Consider the following 24453-nt stretch of genomic DNA (forward strand, 5'->3'; position numbering starts at 1 on the left):
TGTTATAATTCCTGCAAAATATTTTATTTTGTTATAATTCCTGCAAAATACAAGAAATTTGATTATAGTCCTAACATAATAAAAAAAAATTATAATTGTTTTTATTTTTATATTAATGATATTGAAAAATACTAATTTTAACGAACTTTTTATTGACAAATATTTTTGTGTTTGGTTTTTACAATCTATTTATAATTAGCATATTATATTTATTTATAAGACATAAAAAATTAAATTTTGACAAACACTTGTTTTGTGTAGGAATTTTATACATTCCAATAATTTCTTTTTGCGACTGATTTTTATAAAAAAAATTATACCTACTATAGTACAATAATTCTAATTTTTATTTTGGTAATATTATTAAAATCTTAATTTTGTGAAAGAAAAAAATATTATCTTGTGTATAATTTTATAATAAAAAATTTAACAGTTTTTCTTTTATGAAAATCATATATAGACAGATTTTTGTCATAAAAAATTAGTTAAAATTAATATTTTATTAATATCATTAAAATAAAAATTAATTATTATAATATAATAACTATAATTTTTTACACTCTAAATTTTGTATGTTTTTTTTATTTAAAATAACTCGCTAAAGATGCTCTTTAAACATATAATCATATATGAAATAAACGTTTATTATTAATCAATTAATAAAAAAATTTATATATCTTTTTGTTAAAAATAACGGAGAGTTGTTTGAAATGAAGATGGCTTTGCAGTTGGGGAGAAGTGTATCTGAACTGAGAGAACTTGCATCAAAATCAGCTTCTTGTCGCATGGAAGGTGTTGATATTGACGAATTTGCCAGCAAGCTCTTCTGAGATAATTTTCATGACAACCACATTCTTTTGTTTTTTATGTATTGATCACATTCTTTTATTCTTTCAAGTAAATATATTGTTAGTCATCTCACATAGAAAGTGTTGGCCGGGTTAATTCCCAAGTACAACCTACTAATTTTATTAATATTATTATTATTATTAGTATTAATATTGTTATTATTAAAAAAAAAAGTTTTAATGGGTTTGACCCACGTGAAGGAAATAAAAGGAATTTAGAAATCCTAAGAGCACACAATATAAAACAACGGAAGAAGAAGAAAAAAAACGGTTGTCAGAAGAAAAATAAGCGTTTCGTTCCGGTGGTGGTAACATGTGTGTAGCTAGTTTGTTACTTTAATATATAATTTGAGTAGTTTTATCTTCTCTTAGAGTTATCCACTTTAGTGGAAGGTTAGTGAAAGTTTTTATTAGGTCCCGTGATTTTTATTCTCTCAATTTGAGGAAGTTTTCCACGTTAAAATTGTGTTTGTCTCTTATTGAATTTTCTGCCAATTATTTTTGCTATGTGGAATTGTATTTTCTGTTTGGTCATTTATCGGCACATGTGGCAAAAAAATATTCTACATTATTGAGATAGTTATCGCTAATTATCTCTGATTTTTTCCAGCAGAAAGCAAATGTTTATATAGATTAGAGCCATCTGATTCTGCATATATAATTTCTAATTTTATAATGTAATTCAGTAGTTGGATTCATATTATATATATTATTTTCCTAATTTTGCTTTATTGTTGTGATGTTTGCATATTTTTAAATTATTTATTTGAGTTTATTTACTTTTAGGCAATTAAGTGTCCGTCGATATATTGGTGTTTCTCCATTATGTCTCTTAGTTCAGTAAATTCAATTATAATGATTTTAGTAGGTTTAAATTTATTGGTTCTTTAATTTAGATTGAACTACTACTGCAATAGGACTTTTTTCCTTGAGATTTTGTTTTTTAAATGTGATTTGCATTTACTAATAATAAGTGATTAGTACTAGTAGGCCCTTGAGCATAGAGACAATGCATAGCCTCTCGTTAGATGGTTTAGGAATAAAGTTATATTAGGAATAAAGTTATATTTTAAAATTTAATGTTATACTGTAGTTTGTAATCCTAAGCTTAAATAATAGAAAATCATGCTCACTTTATTCTTGAAAACTTATGTACAGCTGAACAAATTCTAAGATAAATTTCTTGTGTTTTTTGTGTATGTTTTTATGTATCTGTTTTGTAAATTAGATTTAAAACAATTTTTAGTATTTCATATTCGACATGGACGCTAATTCCTTTTTTTTTATTCATTGCAATGTATGATGTCAGTTTATTCAAATCATCAATTATATAAATTATTTTTATTTAAATACAAACGATTATGATTATAATACATTTAATTACATTAAGTATACTTAAATATTATTTTAGAATTTGAGTTGAGTCATATACAATTTCACAAAATCAATTTGTAGAGTGATGTTTATGTACTACTTATAAACATTTTGTTTGATCTTAAATGCGGGACTCTTAAACTATTCCTCATGCTTAGGACTACATATTTGGATGAGACCCAAGTGGTATGACAGCAGTAGGTGGCCCTAGAAAAAACTTAAGTCCCATTGAAATTCAATTATGAGTGGTTAGTCTCATATTGACCCATAAATCTAATGTCTTAAAGTTTTTGGTTGAGATGTGGTGTCTAAGTTTCTTCAGAATCTTTGAAAGAGTGACGTCATTTACATTACAAGTTAATTTTAGTAAAGATGAGTTAGATCTAATATAAAATCTAAGATAATATCAAAATTTACTCGACCGACTCATCTACCATTTACTCTTTTGTATATTTTTGTTTAGTTTCTTTTTTTGAACAACCTCATTTTTTTCTCTATCACTTACCAGGCTTACTGAATGTTTTTGTGCGTGTGTATAGGACTATTCACGTATTCTTCAGAAGATACATGTATTCACCTTTGAGATGTTGTGCAACTCCCGCTAATCTTTCATTTTTCATGCGTGGGACTAATTTACAAGAATTTGACTTTCAATATATCTAATTTAAAGATGATGAAAAAATAGCTTATGATTAATTGATCACATTGTAAAAACTAAATCATTCACTATAATTTAATAATTCCTTTTTTTCCAACGCCTTTTCAAACACGATTTACTTTTTGAACCTAATAGTACTTGATTATTTACATAGTATTATATATAGCCATAATACTTAATTTATATGTTGCTTTATGGATTTTTAAATGGAATTTGATTCCTACCGTTGAAACTTGTGTTTTTCTTTTTATTTTATATACTATACTATAGTATATATTTTTATAAAATTATATTTAATTACTTTGTATCAAATCAAACGTTCAACTCAAGTCAAATATTTGAACTTTTTTGACACAGTCAAGTATTTGAACTTTGAACTCATACCTACGTCGATTAGTTATCTCATTTGATTTTAATTATTTTAATTTAATGTTCCTTGTATGCATTTTTATGAATTATTAAGTTAGTGACAGGAATTTAAAAAGGGAAAATGTGAAAAATATCTTTAATTTTGTAAGGTGGGTTTATGATGGATTTTAATAATTTTTTTTTATCTTTAATCTCTATCATTAATTTTCTATTTTTTTTCTTCTAGTACATGATACAAGAATTAGACTTTTAAAAGAACATGGGTAAAACACTAGATTTTTTTTATTAAAAAATATTTATTTTTAATTAATTGAAGAAGCTGGCTATAATTATTTAGCTAATAAAATAGCCGACACATTCAATATGACTTTGAAAAATATGTGAGCTAATCGTCTAGAATATAACTTGAGCATTAACATAATTTGACAAAAGAGATGATTAGTACAATCTCGACACAAAGTCATGAAAATGTATTAATACACATACTAATCCTTCTAAGAAAAGCATAGAAATATGGAGTACATAACACATCCATGGTTCAAAATAATTCCCCATAAATTTTAAGCAGACTATAGAGTAAACTGATACGCTTCATTTCTCTAACATGTGATTTAAGTCTTTTTACTTGTAACACATTTGAATAAAGTTGAATGAGATTACATCTCAGTGGGTCCCAATAAATGGAATTAAATCAATTAGCGTCCTAATTCAGGACTATATTTATTTTCTGGGTTTCTCTTCAAATGTAAAGTTTTGACTCTTTCTGAATATTCAAGTCGTTAGACATGAGTAATCTAACGACTTAAACTCTACCTAACAAGCATGTCATAAAGACTACATTAGTTTTACTAATGTCCTCTTCTTGTTAGTAACTTTATTTTGGTAAGATTTGACATAATTACGTTTGTAAGTGGTGCCCCACTTACCCCTCGCTTCCGTCGTATATAGACGGAGAATTCATCTAGCTAGGATGAATCCTATACTTCTCACTTTAATCAAATATATAAGTATTATATATAACAATCCATACACATACATACACAAATATAACATCATCTAATAATACATATATTAAAGACTACCATACACTCAACCTTGAAAATTATTATGATAACATAAGCTATTAATTCAATTATATCATACAAAGCACACAATGTAAAATAAAATTCCAGAGAATATGTTTAAGGTGGATTTTTCCCAAAACAGTCCCATATTTATGTTATAACAACTCAAAACTGAGTTTAACTTCAGAGTCAACTGATAGAAACTTAAAAATATCATAATTGAGTGAATGAGTACTCTTTGGAAAGCTTATGATGTCTACTTTATAGATAAAATTTTATTTTATTTTTATTTAGTCCCAATTCTTGCAGTTTATTAAAATAAAATACAATGACAGAAAACAAAACAGAAACAACAACTCTGGTCCAGCTTGTAACCCATTTTTCAACATCAATATTCAATCAATCATCACGAATTTTGTACTCAATTTGAGAGTAATTGAGTCTAGTTTCTAGAAAACTAAAAATCATTCAAAACGAATGTCTATAGAAAAAGTTATGACCAAAACATCACATATATGTCATGCGAAATTTAAGTTAATAACATTCCTTCTATGACGCTAGTTTCCTAACAATTCTTGTCAATGTTTTTTTGTTGTTTTATCTCTTCTTCTTTTTCTATCTCACCATTCTTCTCTCCTCTCCTTTCTCTTTTTTTCTTTTGTTTTCATTTGTTTTATTTATTACTTTTAATTTACTACTTTCCCCATTTTCTATTATTATTATTATTATTATTATTATTATTATTATTATTATTATATTATATTATATTATACTAACATGTAAAATATAAATAAATAAAAATTACAGCAATTTTCATACCTACATGTTCCATTCCTTTCCCAGTGTTTTTTGACGGTTTTAAAATTCAATCGTTCCTAAATTAAAGACAAATCAAGAAAACAAATTAAAACTCACAAAAAAAAGTTAATGAAATTAAATAATGAAATTAAATTAAACATCATAATCAACCATCACAATAAAAACTAACCAGATTTGATTGCAAGAATCTAATTTTTTTTTTGGAGTTCTTCACGATTTTTCAACAATTCATTGGTTATTTTGATTATGCATTCTATACAGGAATCTTGTATATCTTCGATTCCACTATTCACAAATGTGTTTTGTGATTAACTTTAAAGAGAAAGTGTTTTGATTTAGTCGCTTAATAATATTTTGTAATTTTAATTTTCATGAATAATAAATAAATAAAAATAGTTATTTTGTTAAGAGGTTAGCTATTATTGACATACATTTGAATTTTTTATTCACAACTATTCATTGATATAAAGCATCTTCAACACTATATATAAATTAAATTTTTTGTTAAATTATATTATTTTATCATTGGTGTATTTTTTATTATCATAAATATAATGTAGAATTAATATTTTAGTAGTAGTGTAGATAGTAATATTTAAAGTGTATATATAAATGGAAAAAAATAGTTCAAGTTACATTTAAAATAATGTTCATTTTAAAATATCTTTGTTGTTTCTAAAGTCACATTTATTTTAAAATAAATGGAGTATAAATTAAAAGTTCTCTCCATATTTACACCTAGGTCATAAAATTTAATATTGGTTCAATGAATTGAATTTTGAAAAAGACATTGATTTCAATCGAGTGGTTGTTTCATTCATAAAAATAAAAAAAATTATTATAAAAAATTTCGAGTAATTTTGAACAATAATCCATAATAAACTATTCAAAGAGGGACCAACGTGAATCTCTACCTCTTCTTTCTCCTAAAATATATTATATAAATAATGTCTCCGAATGAATGTCAATATATTAATTATTTTTAATTATAATTTTATATAATTAATTTATTTTATTTCAATTATTCTCTCTAATTAAGTTGTATACAAAATAAGTAAGCTTGTGATTCCTTATGAGACCAAAAATTGCTATCACCAGCAATAACTAAGCTTGTCATTATTCTCTTGTTAAGCATGTGTACAAAATAAGTAAGCTTGTAATTATTCTGTCTTTGGTTTCTTATTTTTAGCAATCAAACTGCTATATGTGCTGTCCAAACGAGACATTCAATATTAATATAAAAATTCTTCTTTGTCGTGATGTTTATTGGATACAGTAGCAAATCAATATATCATACAAAAAAGAATAAGGCCTGCAAACACAACCTTATCACTGGCTTTAATAGTTTTAATTATTTAAATTTTTGCATTTGTTTGTTTCCAATAGTACACAACACATACTGCAGAGATGAGAAAACCAAAAACTAATTAGATGTGAATCAAAATTAACAACTGGTTGAACCAACTTGATAAATAATAGCAGCAATTAAACTCTATCAATTTCGTATATTTACAACAACAACAAAAAAAACCATAATAGTTAGTTTATATAGACAGTATAGTACAACAAATTTAATAATAACAATAGTACTAGAAAAGCTTGCTAGCAAACTCTTCACAAGCATCATCATCATCATCATCTAAGGAAGGTAACAAGTCAGAAAATTGCCTTAGTTCTGAGACACTCCTACCTAATTGTAAAGCAAGTTTAATTTCAAACAACTCACCATTTTCTCTTTTAAGAAAATCATCTTCATTTAAATTTACCTCTATAGTCTCTTCCATGAGCTGAAAGAAACCACTAGCTCCCCTATAAAACTCAAACACCATCCCAACTTGTCCACCATGTTCTATAGTATTAACAACACTTGCCAAACCTCCACAAATAATTGCAAGCATCACAGGCCAAGTTGAATTAACAGAGCCCAAAAAAACAGAACCAACTGCTGCAAGACAAGTTAGTATTGGACCAGAAACTGCTAATATTTTATTCAACTTCAAAAAAAATTCACTCAACTTCAATTTTTTTCCCATATCCTTCTTTTTCAAAACCATCACAATCTTTTTCATTTCCTCTTCCAACCTTAAATCCCATCCATTATTATTTTTCAATTTCCCATTTTGCCCTTTATATTTTTGCTTCCTTTGTGGCCACCATATAGCTGGTTTAACATTTTGAGGGAACTTCTCAATCATTGATCCTAACAAAGGAAGAGGAAAAGCTTTATCCAATGCCAAAACTTTCTCCATTGCTTCATCAACATCAAATTCAGTAACATTCCCAAGAACAAGCCTTGTTTTGAATTCTCCTTGAAGCTGCTTAAAGAATCTAACAGCATTTCTCTGTTCTTCTGAAAGTTGTGATGGCTGAACTTTGTTCATCAACAGAAGCAAACCAGTGGAAGCCATGTAAAGAATTGTGGAAGAAACTTTCAATGCTAAAAGAGGTGATTCGACTCCACTTGATGAAACTGATGCAAGACCAATCATTGATGCAGCAGAAAGTGTCATCATGTTGATCGATGACAGTAGAAGATGGTTCCAATTGTCACGCTGGATTCCAATGTTTTTGTGCATTTCTAATCTATCTGATATGATTTCCATAATCATGTGAAGCTTAATAACCTCCTTTGAATTTGAGGTGCTTCTGTTAAATGGTGTTGAATTGTTATTGTTGTTGTAAGGATCATTGTTCTTTACATGTGATGTTGCTAAAGTGTAATTATTTAGATAGTTTAATCTATTAGGAAGCTTTGGAATGGAGATTTTGGTTATATGAAACTTGTTTATTGCTGTAATTTTTTATGTATGAGAATAAGAAAAAGAAGAAGAAACTTTGTTTGAAATCATAAAGGTTTCCATGTGCTATTATCAATGGTGTGTGAAAATATTTAATAATATATAGTTGTTTTGTTTTTATATATATATATGAAGGGATAACTAATGGTAGAGGAGTGTATAGAACTGGTTTGAGAATGAATTATATGACCTTATAGTTATAGCACATGCATATAGTATATATAAGTAGATAAATCAAATAATTTAGATTGATAAATTTTGCATTTCATAATTCCAAATATTGTGGAATATAGTTTGAGGCTGTGAAATATTCGTCGTTTTCACTTTGGAAACTTGTATTCCGAGTAGAGTACTTGATATGCTGACTTTGAACAGAATTAACGAGTAAAACCACCCTGTATACCAACTACTACAATATTTTGTTAAATAATTAAGACCATGCCAAAAATATAATATAATTTAATTTATATGTGCTATTATTATAAAAAAAATATTATACTATTAATCTATCATAATCAATAATATTTGTGAATTTTAGAAATAACTAAAATAAAAATTATATAATCTTTAATTTTAACTCAACATATAAATATTGATATTATTATATGTTTTATTCTGATCTTACAACATAAATTAATTATGTGAAATTTATCAATTTTAAAAAAAATCTAAAAATAAAATAAAAGACATATATTGTCTTTAAGTCTAGCTGAGATATTGAACGCCTTGTTATATGACGGTGGATGAATGTATATAAATTAAAATTACAGAAATTATTTTTGAAATATAAATGAACCATACAACTAAATGAAAAATACAATGAAAGAAAAATCCGTTGCTTGAGGAGCGTGGTCGTGACCGAAATGAAAAATGTTTCACTATAAAAGGATGTGATATGAGAAACAGAAAGACTGCGGAGAGAGAAAGAGCAAAAACGAAAGTGCGTGGCAAATTTCTAGAGAGAGAGAGAGATACACATCATCCTCTCTCCTCAATGGAAACCGGCGAACAGGTTCTCCCTTCAGCCACCGCCACCGCTCCGGCCGCCGGCGACCCCACCGCCTCGTCTCCTCCGCTCGGGGATCCTTTTACGGTTCCCGATCCAGATATTGACCTTGACGATGTTGCTGAGCCTGAAATTCATGTTCTGATTTCAGACGAAGAGCATGATCACGATCATGAGCATGACCACGATCATGAACATGATCATGATGAAGGCCAGGAGCGCGATCATGTGGCTGATACTGTTGTCTCCTTCGATGATCTCAAACTCAAGATTATTAAGCAGGTAAATCTTCTTCTCTAGCAGTAACTGATTTATCTCTCTCTGTAATTGGCGTTCAGTGATACTGTTTTATAGTTGAATTGATAGAAAGAGTCGAAAAAACTGAGAGAAAATGGTTGTTGAATTATCTGAGTTTTTTGAAACTGTAATTTGATACGTTTGCTTAAAAACCTTGTAATATTGTGTTTTCACATTTCTAGGGTTTATGTTTGGATATGTTCAATTCTTCTATTGGTTAATTGACTTTGCTTTAAGTAATTGGTTGATTTGTTCAGATAACATAGTAAATTGTTTTTGTGTTGGTTTTGAAGGTGGAGTATTATTTCAGCGATGAAAATCTGCCCACTGATAAGTATATGCTGAGTCTCGTGAAAAGGAACAAGGAAGGGTTTGGTAAGTGATTTTTTTAGTATAGCTTTCTATTTTGATTTGAAAGTGTATTGCGTTAATTCATTTAGGAAATTTTGTCGAAGTTTCAAAAATAAATATGTTACTGAGCAGAAAATGTTGGTTTGAAATGTGGAATAATGTGAGTTATATTTTGTAGGAGATCCTAATTAAAGATGAATGTTAGATATTCCTCTTTCTAGATTTCCCGACTTTTGAATTTTGCCTATATGAATGAAGTTGTGAAAAACAAATTGTTGCGAAGTACTGGTTACAGAGTTGAATTGGCAGCACGGTCATTGTCCAGATTTTCATTTCTAGTGACAAATCGTAGATGTGTGCAATTACTATTATCTGACATTTGAGATATTCAGTTATCTTTCTGGTGATAATGGATGATCATATTTCCTCTTTCTGAAGATGATAGAGAATGAAAGCATATTTGTCAATGCAAGTGGGCTTATTTACATTTTCAATTTGTAATTATTTCGAAGGGGATCTGTTAAAGTTCATGATAGGAAAGGTGATTAGTGAAAGTGATTTGAATTAAAAGGGGTCCGCCGATTGTAGCAAGCACACTTTCAGTATATAGACTAAACCCTGTGTAATATAAACAACGATAGTATCCGTACTATAAACTAATAATAACTATGTAGTTCTTTTTCTAGAATGATATTTAACAGTTACTTCATTATATGAAAACCTTAATGAAACTTTGGCAGAATGATGATTGTTACTTAATTATTTTTAAGAGCATTAAGTAATGCACACACACTTATTTCCGCATGCATCATATGAACATGATGCTTCTTGTTTGCTTTTGGACTATAGTGAATCATCTTTTGCTGTCTTTGCTACTTTTTATTGGTATAACTTAGGTAATCCTAGTTCCATATTATTTGTAGAGTCATTGTTATAATTTTTCCATAGCTCCGTTAATGTATTTGTTTATCCTATTGTGTAATTCCTAGTAATACTGTTCATGCAGTTCCTATATCAGTAATTGCTTCATTTAGAAAAATGAAGAAACTCACTCGAGACCATTCATTTATTGCTGCTGCACTGAAGGAATCTTCACTGCTGGTATAATTCTTCCTTCCTGGTTTTGTCAACATGTAATGCATTGCAATCCTCTACTTCTAGTACTAAAGAAAAATTCTTTTATTGGGGACTGTAGATTGTTAGTGGTGATGAGAAAAGGGTTAAGCGACTCAATCCACTTCATTTCAATGAATTTAAAGACCATAAGGTATTTACTTAATAGAGTATGGTACTTATTTTAATCTATTCTTTGTTATCCCAATTCTTATTCTTGGACTCTAGTTATATACTGTTTTGGCAGAGAATTTGCCGGAGGACCATTCAAAGGAGAACATTCGGCAAATATTCCAAAAAGCTGGAAAGTATGATGTCTTCCTTAACTTATCCTTTTTTTTCAGTCTCATGAAAGAGGTTATATTTGTTCTTCCAAATTGCTAATTGTGACATTATCTTCTAATATGCAGTATAAAGAAGATAACCATTCATGAGCCGCGTTCTGCTGCAGATTCTGCTAAACATATCAAGCAAGAAATGTTCATAAGTACTAAGGTACAAGACCGAACTATTAGATGAAGTGGTTTTGAACTTCATTCCTTAAGGTTACAAGACCAAATTCTTACCACTGAGTTAACACTTCATGGACAAAAACAACTTATGTTAATTTAACACATAATATGTAGTGTTTTTAATTTTTCATTGCATTGTTGCTTTTTATTAGAAATTTCATTGTGTAGATTTGCACCATAAAGCAATGAATCCCAATATGGATTTTTTAAATATATTTTCCCTTTATTTATTTTTACTTAAAATGGATATGATTATGTGTTTAGTTGGTCTCTATTGTAACTACAGTTACAGTGCTAAGTCAAATATTGCATTCTAGATGATGTGTGTTACATTGTAAAAATTGGATCACTGAAGCTTACCCTTCTATAAGGAACAAAATAAAAGAAAGTGCCTTCCCCTTGTTACCCATGAACATGGGGTGAATGAAACTTCTTGTGGCATTGATTTGATTTTATAGGTTGCTTGAAATAAAGTTTACCAATTTCTAGTTCCAACCCTAAACTAAGTAAATGCCCACTTTGTAAATAACTCTGTTTTAAAATAGCTAGATTTTACTTCTTATTTATGTGCTTGAATTGTTCTGTTAAAGTTGGATAGCAATTTGGTGTTTGATTGGGTTTGAAATAAAAATTGATGTTGGATAGCAATTTATGCGCTTTAATTGTTCTGTTAAAATTGTGTTTGTTGGGTCTCATCACCTTCCACCTTGATTTTAATACACAATTTAATTTTCTATTTTACTTTTTGTTGGTGACACCAAAGCTGCTGAAACATGAAACATACTATGGAATATTTCAATTTGCCACGGGATGCCTCATATAAAAGAACTACTATTCTTGGGTTAAGTTTTTAGGCTTTCTGGTCCTCGTTTAAAATGTTCTTGGATAGATATACAATAATCTTGTGTTAGCTCTGACCTGCGATATTCTTCTTTTATTTTGGTGCCTTTATCTCCTTTTCTAATGCTGTTTTCACATCATTCTATTTTACCTATCTGTAGTTACATGCTCTTGTGGAATATGAGACTATTGAGGCGGCTGAGAAAGCTGTAAGTTTAAGTTTATATATTTTCATATTATCGTTAGGCCTTTATTGTCTGAATGGTTTGCTTAGTCTCTATGGTGCCAATGCTGATTTAGGTGGCAATGTTAAATAATGAACAAGACTGGAGGAATGGAATGCGGGTTAAATTTCTCAATCGAATGGTTAGTTGCAGTTATCTTTTCTTGTCTGGCAAATTGACTGTTATTGGTGTTGATGGCGATTTTATGGTTTAGGGGAAGAATGGACACAAAAAACAAGCTTGGAAGGGATCAAATACTGAGAAGAATAGCTCAAGCCATGTAGCTGAGCAAACTAGAGATGAGGAGAATCATGGTTCACACGAGCATCATGAAGATACACCTAAGGAAGAGGTGTGTGCTGCATTTGTTTTTCACCTTGGCAGCATCCTAGCTAGTATTATTGGTTCCTTTCCCTTTCAGGATGAAATCATATTATTATCTTCATATGTGAGAAGTTACAAATAACAAACTCTTGTAACCAAGCATATTCCAATTATCAAGATACCATGACATCATAATAATTGATAGGCACTACAACTATCACTTTGGGGTTTGCACTACACAATACCTATAATTTTGTGGTTTGGATTTAATGGAACATTAGCACACTTTAGTTGTGTTTTGGAGCATAGTAATAATTACTGCTTGCATTCGTATGAAAAGTAGAAGTTCCAAGTCTTGTTGTTTGTTGGAGCTTATATCATGTCCCCTTGTATGCTATCTTTCTCTTAGACAACTTCAGAATCCTTTGTCTTTTGTTCAACTTTGTTTTCAATCAGGATCCTGTAGAAGTCTGCTCTATGTGTTTCCTCATGCTCATGATTTTAGGCAAAACCAGTATAAGCCTGGTTATTTGAGATTCTGAAACCTACAGAATCAATTATGATGGAAGCACTAAATGTGTTTCTTTGGATATAAGTGCTTTGGAATCCATTATTTTCAATTATGTGTTTGAAAGAATATCTCACAAACAGGTTAAATATTAATCAGATTACATTTGTCTCTGGTGCTTACCTGTCATTTCAGGATGGGGAGCATTTGCCGAAGGATAAAGGTGGGCAGAGGTACAATAAACAAGGAAGATCAAGAAAGCATAAATACCGTGCTATAAATGGAATGGGTATCTTTTAATCTATATATATTTGGGAATTTCATTATACTTGATTATAATATTATTTTGAATCCCTTCTCTTTTTAATAACTTGTTGCATTGTTCTAGGCCATGGAGGTACATCATCTATTCATACTGCCGAAGCATCAAAACCTCCCCCAGGACCAAGAATGCCTGATGGAACGAGGGGTTTTGCAATTGGACGAGGTCGTCCTCTTGTCCCTGCATCCAATTAGCAAAGTTGAGGCCATACAATGGACTGTATTTCACTGTATTTTCAGTTGTTTAGACGATGTACAAGTTTTAATTTGGTTCTGATGTGTGTTTGCTTGAGTCAACGTTCAAGGGTTTGTTGGACTGTTAATTTTGTGGCCCTTTCTGGTGAAAGGTAGTGTTGGTGGAGCGCAATATTTTAAGATTATTAGGCTGGGAAATATGAAACTTTTTTTTTTGGGTGGTAATCCTCACCATACGAGGAATTGTGTAGCAAGCAATATTCAATAACAAGAAATCTGTTGAAAGGGGTGAAAGCTTCATGTTTGATATTTTATTGAAATGATTTGTTTGACATTATCGCTGGTGTTAAACTGGAAGTTCTTTAGCTATCTCTTTAATAGAATTTTACTACACAGTGATGAAATAACAAGGCAATTTTACTCTTGTATTTCGTGACGATGAGGGAAAAGGAAGATTATTACTTTGTTAGTTTATAGGGTTTTTAGACAGTTATAGTACACATTGGAATATCAAATCTTTGCATTTTATTAATAGTTGCCAGTGGATATTTGAGGATTCGAACATAAAGTAGAAATTTGTTATCTCTTGTTCGCTCTTTGCTCTGTTTCATTGAAAGTATGGTTATTACCTTTCTATACTTGAACTAACAACAGAATGTTGAGTTGGTTCAAGATATATCTCCCATTTTCTTTTTTTGGATATTTTGGAGCTACTTCTAATAAATTTTGTATGCTTTTGTTTTTCATCATGTAAACTTTTTGTAAAATTAATCGGCCTGATATTTACTTTTGCAATTCATTTTATGGTTTTCCCTGAACTAGGTATAGTTAGCACAATCTTTATGACTTGTTTTCTATGACAAATTGCATGATCATATATATTGTCAAATTTATTAAACTGAATCAATCAATAATTAATAGTATATCAGAACTTAGAAAAGGGCTCTTGATATTTTGAAGAACCGATTAAGCAGAGCTATGCTAATTTGTACTAGTGATGAGCTGAGGCGCACAGTATTTGCAGCAAATAGGAAACAAATCAAAACTACGCATATAAAATTACTAGAGAACAAATGCAAAAGGTATTCTCCACATGGAACATGTATCATATCAAATTGAATCACCTTATGCAATAATGCATCTACAGCAATATAAATAAAAGAATACAAGAGAGAAAATTAAAAGAGAGATAGAAAGTTGTAGAGAGTGCTGCACACATTCCTGCAGCAGCAGAGGATCAGGATCTAGATCCGTATCAAACACGTCCATTGATTGGCAACTGTTCATAATAACATGGTGTAGCCGTAGAAATAGAAGTTCAACCACATTGTTTGAAGAGGCAGTTAAAACTTAAAACTAGTTTTAGAAGTGGCAATACCAAACACAATATATACTTTGTTTGCATCGAAAGCACCTAACAAATTGAAAATGACCCCACCGAGAGAAAACGGTTTCGTTTCGGCTACGCGATGATATCAAAGTAGCTAACACAAGAAAGTCGCAGTTAATTACCGCCATTTGACACTTTCCCTCCTCCTGCCATATAAAAATGAAAATATCCTTTCTCCGTAATCGAATATACTCGCGCCCTTGCATTCTACTCGATAATAACCGTTTGTTCCTTTTTCTCTTCTTCTCACTCTAATCTCAGATCTACTCTCTCTCGCTCGCTCGCAACGCATTCATGTATTCGCATTCTTGTCTCCTCAACCACCAAAATCTACCTCTCCGCCTCTCTCGTATTCACCGCCTCTCTGTTCCTCCTTCTTTGTCACTCGTCTTTTCTTCCCCTTCCAACTTCGATTGTGCCAACCTCAAGGTACTCTTCTACTCATTTCAATGTTTATCAAGATTAGTTTTCTTTGTACTTTTGTTTAATCTTGCGTGAACGTGAATCGGGTGATATTATTCATTCATTGTTTAATTGTTTTATCGCTTCTTCTTCGATGTTCTGCAGTTACATCCATTCATTATTCATCAATACAGGTCTTGTGTTCGACGAAATGTTTCAAAGGGAGCCTTCGATGAGGTACACCTTATTTCAATATATATATCAAATTAGTGATCGTAAGAACCGAGTCTTAGATTTTAACTATCAATGTTAGCAGCTACTCTCATTTCTTAGATCAATAGGAGAAAACATCCATCATTAGATCTCTGCATTAATGATGAAGTATTCACGATTAAGTAACATTATTTTAAGTTGTTTGTGAATATTAAATAACTTTTAATGACATAATATTCAAGATTATATCCAAATGTGATCTAGGTTGTATTTTTTTTCACCTCACTCTTAAGTATACAAATATTCCTCTCACTTGATTTTACCTGGTTTATAAGTTTTACTGTGGTTTTTACTTTTAAAATTGTTGATAGAACTTAACCGAGGTTCTTGATGCTTTGAGGGATTAGTGTTATCATTTCAATTGCCTCTAAAGAAGATTATAAGTGCTAATGTTTTATTTTAACTACATTGAGATTTTGGTTTAAAGACATTTAGCAAACAAGTATTCTTGATTATTTGACTGGTGGCATTTGCGGAACTAATGTGATAACAGTGATGTCAAATAGCGGGGCTATAGTGTTGCAGAATTTAAATAAATCTCTATTGTTCCGCAATACACTATTTAGTACATTGTGTTGTTTAATAGCAGCTATAATGGGCTTTAGCTTGGTAGAATTTGAACAAACTACTATTTTTTGCGATCTGCAATTGACAACACTGTGTGATAGTCTGTAAAGTTCATACATTTTCTGGGTTTATATTTGGGGATTTAGCCTGATGAATCCTGTCTCTAATTTCTAGCAAGTCATTGCTTGTCATGAGTTGTGATTTATCTATACTGATGATGATTCAGTGTCATGACATCTGTTATGTGTTACAGGATTCATTTGACTTTCCACTACTTGATGATTGGAGTCCTGAAGAGAGTTCTTCTTATGTGCTCTCATCCAGTGATGGCGAAGACTTTGATGGCGATGTCTTTCTTACCCCGGTGAATGATGTTGATTTGCCTTCTGTTTCTGCATCAAATAATGATGCTTTAACAGTGGCTGCTCATCGGCTTGCAACCATTGGGAGGGGACACAAGAAACATAGGCAAGTATGTTGTAGAACTTGTGCAAATGGTTTTGTCTTTTATACCCTTATTTTGTCAAAGGAATATTTCACATGTTGAAAAATGAAACTAATATTCTGTAGCATTTTACGGTTATCTAGAAATTTGGTGTGATTTTACTATGTTTCTTCCTCTAAGGAATTTATTACAAAAAAATTGGAGTTCTGCTACATATATTATATTTATGTATAGTACTGTCACTAAATTTTTTACAAAAAAGCACAACATAGATGAAGATTTGGATATTAATAGACATCAAAGGTGTAGCTGACCTAAATGAATTTTAGATTTCATAAGGATTTTGCGAGAGCTGGAAATGCATCTTTACGGTTGGTGCATGATTGGCTTTTCTGTCGGCTATTACACGAGTTATTAAAATTATTGATTGCATTTCTATTTCTGTGTGATGTTACGTTAACCCAGTTCAGGTTTTAATGTATTTTCAGGATCAAACTTGGCCTTTTCATCACTGTGGGGCTTATAATCCTCTTGACAGTGCTGCTTTTATATGTAGATTGGTGTGCGTGGAAAATTGTTAGACTGCCATTATCACCTTTTTACTTGACCTGCCCATTTCTCGTATCAGCCATTTTAGCTTCTTTTGCTGGTTATGTCTGTGTCCCAATTTTTCGTCATATTAAAGCTATCCATGTTATCAAGCAACAAGGGCCTCTTAGACATCGCTTGAAAACAACACCTACATTGGGTGGTTTATTTTTTGTTCCTATTGGTATAATTGTTGCTCATGTAATTGCTGATTCCTCATCTATTGAAGTCTCTGGGGCAGCTGGTGTTACAATTGCATTTGCAGCAGTTGGTTTACTTAGTGACATATTGAGCCTCACCAAAAATCATTGGAGAGGTTTACCAGCATTGGCAGAAGTTCTCTTGGAGGTGATTACTCTATTTTTATGTCAATTTTTATAATCAAAAGCATTATTTTTGGTTTCCTGCCCAAAAAAGGCATTATTTTTGGAGTTTCGATGTGCTAGCTAATTAAACTATTGTTTTTTTGAGCTTCAAACTAAATTTTACGTTTGTATTTTGTTTTTTTTTTTGCTTCCTTTTGCGCTTCACAAATCAGTTTTTGCAATCTAATTCCTCATCAGTCCAAGTTTGTAATCAAATCGGTCTCGTGGGACATTCAAATTGATATTTTGATGGACTGAATTGAGGAAAAAAGCTAAAACAAATTGTCTTTTTATCTGAAAGAAAAATATCTATGCTTCAATTTTTATTTGGTAAATCTGCATTTTGGTAACACAGGTAGCTGTTGGAACATGCTTTTCGTTTTGGTTGGACATCACCAGTATATCTTCACCCTATGGCATGTATACCTTCTTGTTACTAATCTGATCAACATTTTTCTGAGGGTAACTCACATATCTGTTCTCATAAAAAAGCACTTTATTGGCAGTTGCGAATATGATGTTTTGCCCATTCTGTCCTTGAGTCATACCAACAAATAAAAATAAAGTATATAAAGATTTTTTTTTTATGCTTCAAGTTAAACATGCAACCGAGTTTCAATTTTTCTTGTCAGCAACATTAAGTATTAATCTTCAGCAATCCTTTGATCATTCTGAAAATTCTGCTTGGTCACAGGAGTATAATTGGAAAGATCCATGTGGGGGTACTTTGCTTTGAAATTTAAGAAGAGGGAGACAAATTTATCTTTATGCTATATATAAGAATTTCTTTTGGACTTTGGATGCACCCCAATCCTTTAACACAGATCCTGCCCTGCTTGACATATGACTACTAAAAAATTGTCTTTATAAAAATCACATGGAAAACTGATAAGTTAGTCTTGAAAGAACATTTTTAATGTACAATTCCTGTTAATTGTAAAATATAGACGACGATGCCCAGAAGTGAGACATTTTGGCTATTTATATTTATAGGCCCCTAACTTGTATATAGAAGAAGAGGAGTAAAGGGAAAATAAGGCATAACGGGAGGATGGTCTGTTACTAATGTATGAGCGAAGAAAGTAGCAAGTGCGATCAGAAAAAGCGATGGAATAACCAAATTGACAAGTGGGAAAGAGGGAATGGAGGAAAATGATGTATGAGTCATACGTTGTGAGGAAGGAGCATGATTAGAAAAGGGGGTTCAACAAAATAGGGGTATCGTGGAATTAGAGTGGTGAAAGGTGAGCGAGACTGAGTGCAGTAGGGGTCTTGCTTTCAGTCAGGGTGCAAATTTTCTTTTATCATATGCATTTCAATCTTGTAAGGAGCACTTCTTCATCCATAGTCATTTCTTCTTTTTCACCCTTAATTTTTCTGCATTCTTTTATTATTACAAAACCTTCTTTGTTCGAGAGAGTTATTAATACGGATACCACATTTTCTTTTTTCATAACATAAATATTTGTTAAGTTGTTAGGACTAGAATATCTTTTTTGTTGACTGGGCAACAAATCATTCATTCCTCTTAATTCCCCTCACTTCTTTACTTACATGCAGGAAGAGATTGCTCCCACTACCACTAGGCCTTGTGTACTTGGGGCGATATTACCAACTCTTGACCTCGTGTTGTTTTGTTTCCATGGGACATGGTGTGAAATTAGCAGATGCTCTTGATGGACTCGCTGGAGGCATTGCTGCATTGGCTTTTACTGGAATGTCAATAGCTGTGCTTCCGATATGTTCTGGTTAGTAGCATGTCTTCTGACTCAATCATAGACCTTTGAATCTAGTATCTTTAGGGAAGATATTCCTTTTTCAATTATTCCAGTTCCATGCTCAATCTATAATCAATATAAAGAATAAAAAAGAAAATATAGAGTAAATAATGTAATTTTGGCTATCATGTGCAACTTGCAAGACCTTGACCCCTTAATTCATGTGTGGAGGTTCTCCACACTTCATGTTGAGCTTTGCAAAACGACAGTAATGACCTTCATGCAATTTGAGATCTCTCTGCTTTGGTATTTTTTTATTCCCCTTATCTCTCATCAAAGTCTGGATCTAAATATATTTTGATTATTTTTCATTATGTATTGCATCCCTGTTGTCACTACTCACTAGTCAGAAGGGGAAACCTCAGTTCTTTTTAAGACTGAGTAATATTATAATATTTCCTCCTATGTTATTTTACTAGGGTACTGAAAATGGTCATTTTTAGTACTAATAGTGTATAGACAGTGAATTATTAACTATAGCATGATTTTTGTTGGATATTTTTGTTATTGATTTGTAAATATGTTAAATCAGAGCTTGCCATATTTGGTGCTTCAATGGCTGGATCTTGTGTTGGATTTCTTCTATACAACAGATACAGAGCATCTGTATATATGGGTAATACAGGATCTTTGGCCCTTGGTGGTGCATTAACTGCAATGGCTGCATGTACTGGAATGTTCTTCCCACTATTAATTTCTTCTGGAATTTTCATTGTTGAGTCATCATCAGTTATTCTTCAGGTTTGTTTCATCAGAAATTAACTTCCATGCTTGTAATGCTTCCATACATTTAGGAGTTCAAATTTAATTTGTTTATCATTTTCCCCATATTCCATATGGTCTCTACGTTTGATATCATTCCCAACAAAAGATTTATTTTTTACCTATTGCGGTTCAAATTTATTTTGTTTAGTATTTCCCATATCAGATGACATATGATGGCCTTAAACTACTAAAGTCAACTGTCAATTGTATTTTGTCATACCTCATTGTATTGGCATTACTATTCTTTATGCAAAATTTGATTGATCATATACTTTACCTGATCTTTCTTTGTCACTACGTCAATGCCATTTGCCTTGTCCAAGTCATTGTTTATTTTAAACATCCAATTAGGGGTAATTTAATTTAATCTGTTAGACCATCATTTAAAGTTGTTACTGCATTTCAGTATTTATCATAAAAATAATAAAAATCCAATGTTATTGTATTACATCTGGGGGGAAATACCATTCTTTTATCTATCAAGTCGGATTGAAATGATCCAACTTACAGTACCTAGCCGTATGTCAAATTGTTTATCCATTCATTTTCCCCTTATACGATAAATTGCATTTTTCCCTATCAAATTGATCAAAATCCAAAATAGAAGGAATAAGATTATGAGAACGGAGGACGAGTACTGATGAATTATAGTTGTGCTAGTGGTATGGGATGGTTGGTGTCTGAGCTTTATTTAGGTTCAATCCATCTATTTACTGTGTATAAAATGACCTTGACCTGCCACTTATTGAAATTTGACTCTGCAATTTTCTGCCTATTTCCTCACAACTAGGTGTGTTCTTTCCAGTCCCGTTACGTGAAGCAACGGTGGTTACTGCTACTAGTAGTTTCCTAAACTAAATAATTAAATAAAGATTGTCACATTTAAACTGGCATGTTGCTTTAATGTCTGCTCTATTTTTGGCTTCAATCTGTTCTTTGATTAGTTAATAACTCCGAGCAAGTACATCGTTATCTTGTACTAATAATTTATGTGTTGATTGGAGTCACAAAGTGGACTTGCTCTATGGCTAGAAACAGGAATTATATGATATTATCGGTTGTCATTTTTAGAAGATAAAGTCCTTATTTTAATAGCTTATTGCTTTGTTTCCTGTTTCAGGTATTGTACTTGAAGATAACTAAGGGTTTGCGGGCAGCAGGTTGGCGCTTTTTGAGAATGCCACCCATTCATCGTCGCCTCCATTTGTGCGGGTACAGAGAAGTGAAAATTGTGCTAGGTGCATATCTGATTTCATCTGTATTGGCTTTGCTCGGCGGATATGTAGGTCTTATTTCAGCGTAATAACTTCTAAGTGTTGTGAAAATTGTCATTCTTGATAGAGAAAATATATTTGGACAAAGTGTCCCTTATGTTTTTTTGTATTTTTGAAAACTGTGTAAATTGTACGCGTGAAAAAGTTAGAGAAAGATAAAAATAGAAGTATTCGGTGTCACATATGGTGTATGAAATTAGATGTTGAAAAATACAAATCTTCTTGATATAAGCATAAATCCTAATTTTCAATGCACTATGGTAAGAAAATTTCCCAAATGTCTGTTGTGTCAAGCACTTTGATTTTCAACTTAACGCACACTTCTCTTATTGATTGAAATTTAATAGGATCTTACTAATTATATTGGTTTCATGTAAATAGAGAAGACCCGAATGAGTATCAATTATAAAGGAGATTAAATTTGAAAGAGTTAGAGATCAGCTTAAGAATGCATTGTAATCTAGTAGTGCTAGACTCTCCGAACCCGATACTAGAGGAAAATAAATGCTCTGTGAACTTGTTTTGTAATTCATCTTTTATATAAAGAAAACATATATAAGGTACGGATTGTCTATAGTAGTTGATAGATTACTCATACTTGTGCTAGGGTTGTGCAAAAAATCCGGTTATGAGGCCCAAATTCAAAACCGGATCCAAATCCATTTTAAATATCCGGTTAAAATCATATGGTTATAATTCGGTTTATTTAAAACCGGTTGGATAACCACTTATGTTTTATATTTGGATTTGGTTTTTAATCGATTTTTATCCACTACCAATATTTTGTTAATTTTGAGATTTTATGTTTTGAAAAAAATTTGAATGTTTTTTTGCGAAAAAATATCGGAAAAAAATAAATAAAGAAAACTTTTTTTTTTCTCAAAACAATTTTAAATCGAATTTTTTCTTGAAAAATTTGGTGAGAATTTTTTAAAAAAAATTTATCGAAAAAATCGATTTTTTTAAATAATCGATTTTTAAACTATGAATAAATATTTTTTTAAAAAATAATCAAATTTTAACCGATTTTGAAAAAAAAATCAATTTTAAAGTTAAAATTTTCAAAACCGGTTGCTTAATTATGAACCGGTTATTTAACCATAACCAATTTTATAATTGGTTTTATAACCGGTTTTAAACCAAATAATGGATTTAGTTATAAATCTAAATCCATATATTAGTTTTAAAATGGATATGGTTTGGTTTTTTTAAAAAACCAACCATGAACAACTCTAACTTGTGCACAATATAAATCCTCCTTCACATAGCCGTGGTTGATATCCAAGTCAGTGCAGTAACTAATAACTATTCCCTCAAACTTTATATATAAATAAGTTTGGGTCGATAAAATAATAGTTGAAGTATTTGATTCAAAGATCAAATATTTGGATTAAATATATCATTTTTTTGTTAATTCAAAGTTGTTTATGTTTAAGGCATAGGAAGTATGTCTGTATGTATTAACTATTAAGAGATATGTGACAGATCTCATTGGTTGTCCATGGGCATGGGTTAAAATTGGGAGGTTACCTTTCTCACCCCTAACATCAGTTTGAGAACCTTTAAGTATTTGTCACATTTAAGAGATTGTTGGATTTTTTCGTCAAGAGAATGTTTGTCGGATGTTAAAATCAATTGACGTGTGATTCGTAATGCAGAGTTGAGTTCTTCCTTATAGTTTGCTATAATTCAGCCTCGTCAGCTTTTTTTTTTTTCAACTTGAATACATAAAGAAAAACATTATTACTCACCCCAAAACTTCTAATAAATTTATTAAATGAATCCCATCATAATTACAACTAAATTATGACATGCACCTTGTGCGGTTTTTTTTAAGGTGATATATATATATTTTAACGCATCAATTTTGTAAATTTTTAGAGTTATAAGAAAAATAAATGAATAGAACAAATTATAAATTATATAATTAAATGAATATTTTTACTCTTAATAAAATATATGATGAACGGTGTCATTTTACAAAATTAATAATTTTTTAGAGATAAATAATTATTTTATAACCGTTTTAAATTAGATTTAAACTTTGTCTACAATATAGACATAAAATATTAACTGAAATTTAAGTGATAAATTATATAATTAATAATCTTAAATTCTATTTTTATTAAAATATATAAGCTACGTAGGAATTAAAGTTGTAATATTTGTTTCTACACATTTTTAAATGTTTTAAAATACTGTTTATGATAAATACATGCATTGATAATTAATAAGAAGAAGAAGAAGAAAAAAAACACAAATTATTTATTAGATTGATTAAGTGTTATTTGTGTATTACATGTGATAAATATATGTAACGTCACAATAATAATAATAATAATAATAATAATAATAATAATAATAATAATAATAATAATAATAATAGTAAATAATAATAATAATAATAGTAATAATAATAATAATAATAATAATAATAATAAAAAAGTATAAAAGTTGTATATTGACTAGTTTTAATATTTAAAAAAACATTTAAAAGTATTAATTGAACGTTTTATCAATTATATTGTTAATCTTTATTAAGCTTTGATGATTGATTTTGAAGTTGTGATTATTGTATTTTTATATGTTTTGCGGTCATTTAAGATGATTTAAAATATTGTAATATATTTATAGTAATAAATTATCAAGAGTAATTTAATATGAAATTAAGTTTTTAATAGAGCTATGTTTTGTTTATTATTGGTTTTTCAATCATAGATATGTATGCAAAAAATTAATATAATGAAAAATAGAGTAAATATACTTTTAAGATAATGAAAAATAGAGAGTGATTATATTTTTTTCAGTCAAAGTGTGTCGAATAATAAACATGGATAAATTATATCTTTTTAATTGTTTATCTTTTTTCTTCCTTTTTTTTGTTGAGGAGTTATTTTATCCTTACTACTTTTTAAATTTATTTATTATTTTTTTACACATATTTTTTTTATTTAGAGATATATTTTAGTTTTTTTTTTTCTTATT

The 24453-nt window shown here is 30.2% G+C and overlaps 3 protein-coding genes across 3 annotated transcripts; 2 read left to right on the forward strand and 1 right to left on the reverse strand.

The window, feature by feature from the left end:
• Nucleotides 1-6721: 6721 nt before the first annotated feature.
• LOC101493347 (probable F-box protein At4g22030) lies at nucleotides 6722-7735 on the reverse strand. Its single transcript, XM_004486233.1, has one exon. It carries the CDS (start codon nucleotides 7733-7735, stop codon nucleotides 6722-6724), a length of 1014 nt encoding a protein of 337 aa, XP_004486290.1.
• Nucleotides 7736-8823: 1088 nt separating this feature from the next.
• Nucleotides 8824-13958, forward strand: LOC101488792 (la-related protein 6A). The gene is made up of 11 exons (XM_004485974.4): nucleotides 8824-9218; nucleotides 9527-9608; nucleotides 10591-10685; nucleotides 10780-10851; nucleotides 10926-11005; nucleotides 11108-11192; nucleotides 12211-12258; nucleotides 12350-12415; nucleotides 12488-12625; nucleotides 13301-13394; nucleotides 13494-13958. Exons 1-11 carry the CDS (start codon nucleotides 8826-8828, stop codon nucleotides 13619-13621), a joined length of 1281 nt encoding a protein of 426 aa, XP_004486031.1. The 5' UTR covers nucleotides 8824-8825; the 3' UTR covers nucleotides 13622-13958.
• An 825-nt stretch (nucleotides 13959-14783) lies between these two features.
• On the forward strand, nucleotides 14784-21648 carry LOC101489121 (phospho-N-acetylmuramoyl-pentapeptide-transferase homolog). Its single transcript, XM_004485975.4, has 8 exons — nucleotides 14784-15440; nucleotides 15579-15650; nucleotides 16507-16721; nucleotides 17187-17634; nucleotides 18007-18071; nucleotides 19212-19399; nucleotides 19962-20170; nucleotides 21315-21648. The coding sequence occupies exons 1-8, from the start codon at nucleotides 15306-15308 to the stop codon at nucleotides 21495-21497; spliced, it is 1515 nt and encodes a 504-aa protein (XP_004486032.1). The 5' UTR covers nucleotides 14784-15305; the 3' UTR covers nucleotides 21498-21648.
• Nucleotides 21649-24453: the final 2805 nt, after the last annotated feature.

This window comes from Cicer arietinum, chromosome 1 (assembly GCF_000331145.2).
Source record: "Cicer arietinum cultivar CDC Frontier isolate Library 1 chromosome 1, Cicar.CDCFrontier_v2.0, whole genome shotgun sequence".
Classification (NCBI taxonomy): Eukaryota; Viridiplantae; Streptophyta; class Magnoliopsida; order Fabales; family Fabaceae; genus Cicer; species Cicer arietinum.

Coding starts and splice junctions, on each gene's coding strand:
- LOC101493347 (XM_004486233.1), bottom strand. CDS start 7,735: ATGGAAATCATATCAGATAGATTAGAAATGCACAAAAACATTGGAATC.
- LOC101488792 (XM_004485974.4), top strand. CDS start 8,826: ATGAGAAACAGAAAGACTGCGGAGAGAGAAAGAGCAAAAACGAAAGTG. Junction 9,219..9,526: donor AACTCAAGATTATTAAGCAG/GTAAATCTTCTT, acceptor TTGGTTTTGAAG/GTGGAGTATTATTTCAGCGA. Junction 10,686..10,779: donor TGAAGGAATCTTCACTGCTG/GTATAATTCTTC, acceptor TGGGGACTGTAG/ATTGTTAGTGGTGATGAGAA.
- LOC101489121 (XM_004485975.4), top strand. CDS start 15,306: ATGTATTCGCATTCTTGTCTCCTCAACCACCAAAATCTACCTCTCCGC. Junction 16,722..17,186: donor AGGGGACACAAGAAACATAG/GCAAGTATGTTG, acceptor ATGTATTTTCAG/GATCAAACTTGGCCTTTTCA. Junction 20,171..21,314: donor CATCATCAGTTATTCTTCAG/GTTTGTTTCATC, acceptor TTCCTGTTTCAG/GTATTGTACTTGAAGATAAC.